The sequence below is a fragment of the Rattus norvegicus genome, chromosome 18 (assembly GCF_021556685.1).
Source record: "Rattus norvegicus strain SHRSP/BbbUtx chromosome 18, alternate assembly SHRSP_T2T, whole genome shotgun sequence".
Taxonomy (NCBI): Eukaryota; Metazoa; Chordata; class Mammalia; order Rodentia; family Muridae; genus Rattus; species Rattus norvegicus.
In genome coordinates this window covers 51,966,140-51,978,250 of record NC_141551.1, presented here as the reverse complement: position 1 = coordinate 51,978,250, position 12,111 = coordinate 51,966,140, and the positions used below count along the sequence as shown (strand labels likewise).

The 12,111-nt window shown below is 43.3% G+C and overlaps 1 protein-coding gene across 4 annotated transcripts in view; it reads right to left on the bottom strand.

Annotated features, from left to right (window-relative positions):
- Positions 1-245: 245 nt before the first annotated feature.
- Gramd2b (GRAM domain containing 2B) overlaps positions 246-12,111 on the bottom strand; it is a 98,208-nt gene continuing 86,342 nt past the window's right edge. For all 4 annotated transcript variants that reach the window (NM_001014011.2, NM_001437467.1, NM_001437469.1 and 1 more), the window contains 4 exon segments: positions 246-1,447; positions 4,584-4,677; positions 9,662-9,766; positions 11,015-11,102. In NM_001014011.2, the coding sequence (NP_001014033.1) occupies positions 1,406-1,447; positions 4,584-4,677; positions 9,662-9,766; positions 11,015-11,102 (329 nt within the window). In that variant the 3' untranslated portion in view covers positions 246-1,405.

The following is a 12,111-nucleotide window of genomic DNA, read 5'->3' as shown; positions in this document are numbered from 1 at the left end:
CTTGATAACATTATAATTGAAAAAGCCTTAAACTTTCTTTTGACTTATGAAATAAATACTCTGTGGCGGTGGCGGCGGCGGCGGCGGCGGCAGCGGAGTTCGTGGTGGCAGCGGCGGTGGCGGTGGCGTTGGTGGTGGTGGCGGCAGCTGAGTATGAATGAAGCTGAAGATGCAGTGTGAAGGTGAGGAGACGTAAAAACCACGGCAAGTCTCAGGTAAGAAAATTACAAACGCAGGAAACAGTATTAACTAGGGTGCCTTAGGCAATGAGTATTTATTAAAAGCCGGGGGTGCACCAGGCACAGTTACCCAATACGCAGACCAATACACATGACACGGCCAATCCGCTTATTAGCTTCTCTGATTAAACAAAATACATTTCATAGAAATGATTATAAAATGCATCGCAGATAGAATGTTTTATACTTACAGATCTTATGGTACCCTAAATCATTATTAATAAAAACCAGCCAACCCATACTGTAAGTAAAGTTAGCAGACCACCACTTACGCTTTATTGTAGGAGAAAGACATCCAATTACCATGCTGAAATGGGTTTTAGAGTCCAACACAGACATCCTGCTTCAAAGCTCCCACTGCACTTACAACCCCAGGAACGGGGCTTTCCTTCCCATATTACATTTCTAGGACAGCTTTGGGCTGAAAGATTAGTTTTGGTTTCAGAGCGAATCTGATTTAGTATTTCAATGTCACACCTCAAAGATTCCTGACGGGAGGTTGGGGAGAATCACTCCAATTACGTACTAGTCACAGGCGCAAGACAGCACAACACAGATGGGACATTTAATTCACTTTACCGGACATGCTCACCCAACCGAATTGGAAAATTTAAAGGCACAGATGAAAGAAACCAGAACATAAGAGTAGAAGGGAACACGAAAACAAAAACAAAACCACAAACGTGAAGGTGTCAGAAGCAAGCCTGCTCATTGAGAGAGATTCACCACCTTGTTGGAGGCTCGTGACTAATTCTCTAAAGGACCATTTTGAGTTTGGTGGTATACAGTGTACCTCCCCTTAGGTCTGAAGGCTGATTGGTGTGGGTGAAGGCAGCAATGGCTGAGAAAGAGCTGACAAGCGTGGAGTGCTGTGTTTACTGATGTTACCATAACCCGAGTGTTACAGGTGTCCTCCAGGACCTTGCTCACCTCCCGAGATGGGTCTGTTATCTTCAGGCAGCAGCAGAGACAAGGTCAACTTTTATTGCACGAAAGCAAACTCATTCCCCTCCCCCCTTCCTGAGCTGGAGACCTCCAAGCGCAAACACATCTGGATTCTCAGCATCTTGCGCCTCTGGCCAGCAGGGGGCGCACAACAGACTCTCGAGAAGCACCTTCTTCAAGGGAGAACGTGAGGTATTATGTTGGCCCCAGCAGCTGGTCACTCAGTCCCCATTCTCAAGCAGCTTCTGTAAGTTGTTTTGTATCTTGAAACAATAAGAAGAGATGGTGTTATTATAAATAATATGTATCTTAAGAGTGCATTTGCTATGGCCTGGAAATTCTGGGCATTTTCTAAATAGAATAAAAAGCTACCCGGAGGTTAAATTTAAATAAAGCTCTGCCCTGTGGCTTTAAGTAACAGATGTGTCATAATGTTTAGCAATTGTATCACACATTCCTATGCATAGTATCTAGAGAGGGAGAGAGGGAGGGAGGGAGGGAGGGAGGGAGGAAGAGAGAGAGAGAGAAAGAGAGAGAGAGAGAGAGAGAGAGAGAGAGAGAGAGAGAGAGAAAGAGAGAGAAGGAAGGTGGGAGAGAGGGAGGAGGAGACAGTAAGCAGCAGTCCTTCCTTCTCTTCTTCAGTTCCTGCCTTGCTTCCCTGGATGACAGGCAGTATCTTGTAAGTTCTATTAAGCCCATTCCCACCCTCCCCACAACTGCAAGTTGCTTCCAGTCAGTGTTTTTTTACAGAAGCAGAGGAGAAAACTGGGCACTGATCCAGCATCATTTTACTCGTGAATATCACTCAGGCCGTGTAGTAATTCTCAACTCTAGGTAGGATGTTGAGGGGCCAGTCCTGGCTGCCCAGCCTGACCACCTGATTCTGATCCCTGGAACCCATGATGGCTCCCACAGATTGTCCTCTGTTCACACACACATGCACACACATGTACACACATGCGCGAGCAAACACACACACACACACACACACACACACACACACACACACAAGTTCGCAGAACAACAACAAAATGCCAACAAACCCTTGCCTTTCCTGCCCCCCATTTCTGCTTCACATCTGCCCTGCCTAACTCTCAGGAAAAAGGATCAGTCAAAAAAAAAAAAAAAAACAGGAGCAGAAAGGCTGAAAAGGAACTGAAGGGCTGGAGAGAGAGAAGGATCAGTGGTTAAGAGCACTGTCTGCTCTTCCAGAGGTCCTGAGTACAATTCCCAGCAACCGCATGGTTATAGCCATCTATAATGAGATCTGGTGCCCTCTTCTGGTCTGCAGATGTACATGCAGGCAGAACACTATATACATAGTAAGTAAATACATCTTTAAAAAAAGAAAAGGAACTGAAGTAAAATACCAATGTCTAAACTATGTAGACACACCTATGAAGACAGACAAGGCAGAAAGCAAAACCCAGACAAAAGGGATAAATAAGCAAACAATAGCCCAGACCCCAGTGGTCAGTAAACATACAAAATGTTGACTTTCAGAAAACATAAATAGAGCCATAGTGATGGTGGGTGGGTGGGTGAAGATGCTGGCAGGTCAAGCTTATTGACCTGGGATCTGTTCCTGGAACCCACTGAAGAAAAAACCGACTCCCAAAGGCTGTTCAGGGGTGCGTGCACACTCTTGTCAAACCCCTCACACCCCATACTAATAAATAGAAAATAAAGAAAATTCATGAATTTCACAGTGTCAGATGGGCAGTCAGGACCAGCGAGGTGTGTCTGAAAGAGAATGTGGAGACATCTGAGGGCAGACCTCATGGCACTTGAGGTGGGGAGCAGCTGGGGGTTACCCTTGGGTTTGCTGTGTGGGTGACTGAAGGAGGCGTGACGACCATGAACATAAAGTGGATCGTCGGGGTTGGGGGATGGTCATGAGGCTCAGACATGAGCATCTCTGACAGCAGAAAGGAGTTGCTGAGTCATGACTCTGGGTTTCCCACAGTAGATCATGGCTTTGTCATTCCCAGGCTGTGCCAGGCCACCGCTCAACAGCCTCGGGGAACATTTTGGCCCAAATCTCCTTTTTACAGACTCCTTTCATTTCTAGCGGCCTCCCTCGATGCCTAGCTGGGCTGGGTTTGAGTCCCACAGGGTCAGGCCAACTGCCAATGATACAGGCCAACATCCTTCTGTTTTCTGTTCCCTTTTTACAGGGTGTGCTGTCCTGACAGGGCCTGGTGGGAGACGAGGAAGAGGCCAAAGCGTTCTGTGTGCTCCTGGTACAAGGGACAAATTTACAAGTCAGAATGAGTAAAACTCAAACACAAGAGTGTGCAGCTCTGGAGAGTGGCAGGTAAAGGATTAGGGTTAAGCCAAGGGAGCTGCCAGATGGGGAAGGACAGAAATATTTGAAAGGAGAAATAAATTTAAACATCAGGTGGAATGGTTACCCCCTCCTCCTTCATCCACTTATCATCCTAAATCTACGAGGGCCCTAGGCTAAGCACAGAGTTAGCCAGGGATGATCCTTTGGAGGGAGAAGCATGAGTATACTCTTAACCTGCAAAAGCAGATTTATTAGCTAGCTAGCTAGATAAAGGTTGAACTCACACCCGTTCAAGTGATAGACACATTTACCATTGAGCCATCCCAAGCAGAGGACTCCCTCCCCACCACCCTTCCCCCTTCAGCACAGGGTTTCTCTGTGTAGCCCTGGTTGTCTTGTAATTCGCTTTGTAGTCCAGGCTGGCCTCAAACTCAAGAGATCTTCCTGCCTCTGCCTCCCAAGAGCTGGGATTATAATGGCATTTGTTACCCATCCAGGTTTTTTTTTTTTTTTAAAAGATTTTATCCTTTTTTAAAATTGTATATGCATTGGTACATATATAAATTTTGTATGCATATATGTCTGTGTGAGGATGTTGGATCCTCTGGATCTGGAATTACAGACAGTTGTGAGCTGTCATGTGGGAGCTGGGAATTGAACCCATGTTCTCTGAAAGAGTAGTCAGGGTTTTTAACCACTGAGCCATCTCTCTATCCTTAAGCAAGAAGACTTGGTTCAAATTCTAGGTCCCTAACCCTTCTGTCTCTGCCACCTTAAACAAGGTAATTTAAAACTTTATTCTCTCCTTTGAGCTAAGGTAGTAACAGGGGTTAAACATGTTTTATGTGAGCTGGGTATTTACTCTGTGGCTACTCAGCAATCTCTAGTTGACTCCCAAATGCATCTTTCCACGAATCTCAGTGTCATTGACCACTCACCAGTGGTCCCATGTCCAGCCAAGGACACAAACAATAGATCAACCTAATCGTTGTTTTGCAGAAAATGAGATTAAATTTGTTTCTTTATAGAAATAATAATAATAAAAAGGCCAGTATAGCACTTGCAAGGAATGCCCAGATTGCTCCTATACACAGGAAAAATCAACTTACCTTTTCTAATGTCACTATGTTAGCTGTAAGTTCTTGGCAGAGGACCTCCACATTTAACTGTACTTGTGATCCTAGGCTGGAGGGGGCTGTCTGCCTGTAAGGAAAGAGAGAAACCCCGTTCACGGCATGAATACAGGTTAAATTTGAACAGAAAACTGGGCTAGGAGCAGGCTGGCCTCATTTTGCCTGTGAGTGTCACAGAGGCACAGCAGTGATCCTCAGCTCAGAGCCTTTGTTTAAGATCTTAGCACTCTCCATTCCTCACAGCAGCTACGTGTGCATGAAGGACTGCTGGCCTCAGCCATGGGAGAAAGAGCCATTTATACTAGAGCGTTCGAAAAGAGTACCTACTCAGTTAAATTTCCACACAGCCATGATCCCTCCCCTCCCCTTCTTTCCTTAAGACTTGTCGTATAACAATACAACCAACCAGAGCTCCCAGGGACTAAACCACTATCCAAAGAGGACACATGGACAGACTTCAGCTACATATGTAGCAGAGGATGGCCTTATTGAGCACCAATGGGAAGAGAAGCCCTTGGTCCTGCCAAGGCTGGAATCCCCTGTGTAGGGGAATGTCAGGGTGGGGAGGTGGGAAGGGGTGAGTAGTAGGGGAGGGGAACAGGATAGGGGGCTTGTGATGGTTTGAATATGCTTGGCCCAGGGAGTGGCATTATTAGAAGGTGTGGCCTTGTTGGAGGAAGTGTGTCACTGTGGGGGTGGGCTTGGAGACCCTCCTCCTAGCTGCCTGGAAATCAGTATCTGCAAGCAACCTTCAGATGTAGGCTCACAGCTTCTCCTGCACCATGCCTGCCTGAATGCTGCCATGTTCCTGCCTTGATGATAATGGACTGAACCTCTGAACCTGTAAGGCAGCCCCAATTAAATGTTGCCCTTTATAAAACTTTCATTAGTCATAGTGTCTGTTTACAGCAATAAGGTCTTAACTAAGACAAAGGCTTATGGACAGGAAACCGGGAAAGGGAATAACATTTGAGATGTAAATAAAAAATATCCAATAAAAATTATTATATAAAAAAAAGACTTGTATAAATATGTAAATATAACTCTTTGTGTCAATTGACTGTTTATGGCTGGAATCCTCTACTGCAATACTGTACCAATTAATCCCATAGGAACTTTAGAGTAAGAACATTTTCCAGGAAGACAGTCAAATATTACTTCTCCATAGTCTGTGTCAGCTGTAGTTTTCTTGGTTGTTGATTCTTTAAAATAATATTTATTTTTAAAAATGAATCTTTATTTTACATGAATGAGTATTTTGCATGCATATATGTCTGTGTATCATATGCATAAAGTGCTCTTGGGGGCCAGAAGAGAGTACATGGATGGTTGTGAGATGCCATGTGGGTGCTGGAAACCAAACCTAGGTCCTCTTGCAAGAGTAGCAGCCTTGGGGCTGAAGAGATGGATGGCTCAGTGGTTAAGAGCATTGACTGACTGACTGCTCTTCCAGAGGTCCTGAGTTCAATTCACAACCATCTGTAATGGGATCCAACACCCTCTTCTGGTGTGTCTGAAGACAGCAACAGTGTACTCATATACATAAAATAAATAAATCTTTAAAAAAAGAGAGAGTAGCAGCTGTGCTTTTAACAGGTGAGCCAGCTCTTCAGCCTCTCTTGTTAGGATTTAAATTCAGTGATTCAGTGTTTAGATCTCAATAACTGGTCCGATTTATTTTCTATCTGATTCATTTTTTTGAAACAGAGGCACTTAGAAAAATCACTGATGACGACTTATATCACAAGAAAGCTGCTTTTTTTTGGGGTTGGGGATTTGGCTCAGTGGTAGAGCGCTTGCCTAGCAAGCGCAAGGTTCTGGGTTCGGTCCCCAGCTCAAAAAAAAAAGCTGCTTATTATGAACACATAGTATTGTTTATAAATCATTAATTCCTGGAAATAGGATGGACATCCTTGAGTTTCTAGTTGAGGAGATTTGAGGCTCAGAGAACTGACTTAGGGGATTCTGAGGGACAGAGATATTCTCACCACCAGGCATGGAACCGGTGTAGAGGAGTAGGCTCCCAAGGAGCCTGTAACCTGCTGACAACACCAGCCAAATGGATGGGCTCCTCAGAGGGTGCAGAGTCAGGTTACACATGAGGATTTAGCTACCTGTCTCACTCTGAACAGAGGGCCAAGGGAAATCCAGGGTCTGGAATGATGTTGTATCAACAGTCCTATCTTTCACAGGCATCCTCTGACCTTATGTTGTATGTGTGTGTGTGTGTGTGTGTGTGTGTGTGTGTGTGTGTGTGTTTCATTTTTCTATGCAGATTTTTTTTTAGATTGTATTTCTTCTTGGAATGAACTCACAAAGGGGAATGAACATTCTGTTTGTCAGAATCCCCCCTTCTGTATTACTAAGATAATTATACAGTGGTAAAACATGAGGTATATTTTTCCAAGAGGATAGGAATTAACAGTCTACAATCATTTGGTCTCACCTCTAATACAAATAAAGAGTTGCGTTATCATTTTGAACATGGTGGAAGAGCAGGGGTAGGGTATATGGATCTGGGCTAAACTGTTGTTAGGATTCTGTATTTGCTTATTGGTTCAAATGTGCACTTATGGCCCCCAAATGACCTGCATGTAGGCATACGCATAAGCCACAGTCTGGAGGTAATTTACACAGACAGTGAAGAAGGCCCTAGAATGAGATATGACACAGTAGAAAGTACAGATTGCAGATGAGTATCATCAGTGTCACCAGGGAAGCCCCACTGCAGCCTGTTCCTTCAGGAACTCTGGGATGGGCCACGTGATCGGCTTTAAGCAGTTCTGTGGTGGACTCAGACATGCACTGAGGTATGAGAGGCCCTGGAGAACCAGGAATCCAGGTGCTCTGCAGTTTACAGACCTATGTTTGAACCCTGGTGTCATTATAAAATATAAGACATTAAGTATTCCAGAGTCTCACTTTTCTCAGTGATAGGAGCTGGAGAGGTGGCTCAGCAGCAAAGGGTACTAGGGTCTGGGTGCATTTCCCAGTACCCATATGGTAGCTAATAGCTATTTTTAACTCCAGTCCCAGGAAATCTGACCCTCCCCCCTTTTGACTTCTGGTACACATACATGCATGCAGGCAGAACACTCATAAACATAAAATGAATCTATAGTTTTTTTTTTCATTTTTTTCTTTCTTTTTTTTTTTTTTTCGGAGCTGGGGACCGAACCCAGGGCCTTGCGCTTGCTAGGCAAGCGCTCTACCACTGAGCTAAATCCCCAACCCCTAGTTTTTTTTTTTAATGGAGTAATAGTTCTCTTATAAAGCTGTGGTAAAACATAATGAAGGAAATTCTGATTTATATATGTATGTATCCATTCTATTTTATTTATTTATATTTATTTTTTTGAGTAAGGGTCTCTATAGTTCTGGCTGTCCTGGAATTCATTATATAGACCAGGCTGGCCTTGAACTTACAGAGACCCACCTGCCTCCATCTCTCAAGTGCTAGGATTAAAGGTGTGAATCACAACACCGAGCTCAATATATATATATATATATATATATATATATATATATATATATATATATATTCCTCTAGAACTAGAGTACTGATGGTTGTGTTGGGCTGAAAAGAGAATCCAGGTCCTCCGGAAGAGCAGCCAGTATTCTTATTCTTAACCACTGGGACATCTCTCCAACCCTTGTACCCATTTTAATAGGGTCTCTAGCAAGTGGTAGATATTCTTCAAAAGGAATCTCTCTTGCTAAAAGCATGATTTCAGTCAATGTATAACAATTCTCATGAAAACAGACTTAAAGAATAAATGGGTTGGATAGATTTGATTAGAACAGGCATGTTGAAAGTTGTAGAGGAGTTTTAATTCAGTAACATGGTTGCTCTGGCAAGGGATCACATTCAAAGACCTTCTAGGTCTGTGGTGATCAGATAGAATTACTCATTTTAAATCTTTAATCCCTCTGACTGGAATACAGACATGCACTTAGTACATATCTTTAATCTCAAACCAGGGAGTTAGTTTGACAACGTGACACATCAAAAAAAAAACATCTTGATAGAATGAGTCAGAGAGAGGGAGAGGGAGAGGGAGAGGGAGAGGGAGAGGGAGAGGGAGGGAGGGAGGGAGGGAGGGAGGGAGGGAGAGAGAGAGAGAGAGAGAGAGAGAGAGAGAGAGAGAGAGAAGCCAGAGTTTTACTGGGATAATTTTATAGAGACAAGTTGGAGGTGAAGACAGAACAAGCCAGAGAATAGGAAGGAGCCATAAGATTAGAACAGATTGGCAGTTTGAGGCCAAGCAGAGCAATTCAGTCAGAAGCCAAGAGAAGCCAGTTTGAATCAGTCAGCTTGGAGAGATGTTTGAGCCAGCACGGCTGAGTTGAACCAGCCAGCCAGAGTTCAGAAAGATCTAGAAAGGGTGAGCATATTAAGCAGTAGGCTTCCCAGATGACATATCTGGCAAGTGGAAGTTACATTTATGGAAAGTAATGAATGAGGCTAAGTGTGATGGTATATGTCTTTAGTCCCAGCACTCTAGAGGTAGGCAGATCTCTGTGATTTCAAGATCAGCCTGATATACATTGTGAATGGTAGGACAGCCAAGGGCTATGTAGAGAGACCCTGTCTCAAAAAAAAAAGTACAGAAGCAAATCTTTACAGACACACATTCAACTAGTTAGTAATCAGAAATATGGGCAAGAGTTCTGTAAATTAATTAATATAAATAATTACATATGATGACATGTGCTGAATCTCTTTTTAAACAAATGTTTTAACTCATTACCATTTTCTAAAAATGAGCGTGAACAGTTTAAGGTCAAGGTCACAACCACCATCTTAGGATAATTAGGTGAACGACACAATATTCGGTATGTTTCTTGTAGTACTGCTGGAGGCAGAACAGCAGCACAGGAGTCATGCAAGGTCAAGCCACTCATTTCTAGAACTCTTCTTCTGCTTTACCCAACCACTCAGTTAACTGATTGCCTCACACAGAACAAATTCATAGTGTTTACTGAGGAGGACTCTAAACTTAGCTCAACTGTCAAACTGATCTGAACAAAGTAGCATTGGAAGGCCATCTTACTCAGTACTGTGGGGATCCATGATGGACGTCAAGGACCCCAGGCGCTCCTCCAGAGTGTTAATCCTGTATCTCATGTAGAAGGTGGAGATGATCAACGCACAGACACTAGAGAGGGGCAACAAGAAATTTCTATTATTTTAATGGCCAGGAACTGACATTTAAAAACAAGGAACTTGGAGTCATTTTTCATTAATGGACATTTTCAGAAAGAATTAAATAAAGGATTAAGAGACTTTAATATGGTTTAAGTGGAGGGGCTCAGCAGTTAAAAGCATTTGCTGCTCTTCCAGAGGTCCTGAGATCGATTCCTAACACCCACAGGGTGGATCATGGCTACCTGTAATTTCAGATTCAGAGGATTCAATGCCTTCTTCTAGCCTCCAAGGGCCCCAGGACACACACACACACACACACACACACACACACACACACACACACACACACACACATAGAGTTAAGGCAAAGCATCCAAATAAAATTAAAAATAAAAAAAATTTAAAAAATCAATTAAAAAAAAGAGAAAAAAACAGATCAATGCATGTTACAAAATCTCACAGCAAGAAGACTTAAAATCCTGTCACAAGTTTCTCAAAGTACAGAAACGTGGCCATTCTTATAGGATTGTTCAAAGCTAGACTCAAGCTGGATGTCTAGGCCAAAGCTCCCATCCTTTTTGGTATTCTCTTTGTCTTCCAGAAGCCTGGGCAAGATCAATAAACTTTGTTCCCTAGAGACTCGCAAATTCCCTGCTCTAATGGGGACCAGATGGGCATACGTATTTCCCCTGGGTATAAGAGACACTTTAGAACTAAACCGGGGGGGGGGGGGGGTTGGGGATTTAGCTCAGTGGTAGAGCGCAGCCCTGGGTTCGGTCCCCAGCTTTGAAAAAAAGAAAAAAAAAGAACTAAACTGGCTATTCTCAGAGCCAGCAGTTGGTTATAGACTGGAAGCTGATGAAAAGTTAAAAAAGTCTGTGTCTGAGCTGTCACTAAAGATGGATGCTATCTTGTAGAGATGAATGATGTCTTGGCTTCTGTTCAGAAGTTGAACAGACAGAAGAATAAGCAGAACAAAGACATGTCAGGAGTTACTGACTGTCTTGTAGAACTTGGTTCTTGGGTCGATTCAGCACAATGGTTATAAAAAGGAACCTAAGATTAAGGGGGGGAGGGGCAGGTGGAGGACAGGGGATGGGGAGAATGTCCAAAAAAGAAATGGAAATTGCCAAGGAAAATATGTGGGGTTTTGTCAGCACACGTGGGATTTACAATGGCTCTTGGAATTAGAAAAGACTATTCATCTGTAAGACAGGATTGTTTGCATAAACCACTTACAGTAAACATAGCTACTTACATAATGGCGTAGAATATAAGGATATGACGGAGAGTTGGACACTTCCGAGACTCCATTTTATGTAAAATCCCAATAGTTTCCGATTGACCTGTTGTGGAAACCAAAAGTAGCAATAATTTAGCACCCCTGCATACATCTTTCTTTTAGCAACATTTCAGCAGGGAAGAGTTACTTGAGGTTGCTTTATACCCTCGGGGAGGAGAAAATATTCGTGGAGGCCTCCTTGTTGATATTTGAACCAGTAGGTTCATTTTGTTTTCAGGTTATCTCATCAAATATTAGATATTTGAGAGGCTTATTTCTGCCAAGTATTGTATTGGGGTCAGTGGAACAATGTAACACCATCCTTGCTATTACTACTACTGCTACTACTGCTATTACTACTACTGCTACTACTGCTATTACTACTACTGCTACTACTGCTACTACTGCTATTACTACTACTACTACTACTACTACTACTACTACTACTACTACTACTACTGTTGTTGTTGTTAATAAATAAGAAACAAGTCAGTAACTTGGTTTTTATCACCAACTTTTTGTTCATAGTCTCAAAGTACTGAGAAGAATGCATCAACTTCCATTTGTGGCGCCCAGCAAAGCCTATAATCAGGTACTACTTATTGAATAAGTAAGTGGGATTTAATATTCAAAGACAATGTGGTGGTCTGAATAGGTATGGCTCCATAAACTCATGCTTTCGAATGTCTGGCCCATGGGCTATGGCGCTTCTAGGAGGTGTGGCCTTGTTGGAGTAGGTGTGGCCTTGCTGGAGGAAGTGTGTCAGTGTTGGGGCTGGCTTTGAGGTCTCCTATGCTCAAGCTCCGCCCAGTGTAGAATACAGTGTCCTTCTGCTGCCTGTGGATCAAGACGTAGACCTCTTGGCTCCTCTAGCACCATGGCTGCCTGGGTGCTGCCACACTTCCCAGCATGAAGTAAATAGACTAAGCCTCTGACCCTGTAAGCCATTCTTAATTAAACGTTGTCCTTTATAGGAGGTCATGATGTCTCTTCACAGCAATGAAACCCTAACTAAGACAGACCAACAACAGGAGGGAAGGGAGGGACCATGAGAGGAATTGTGTGAAACGCTG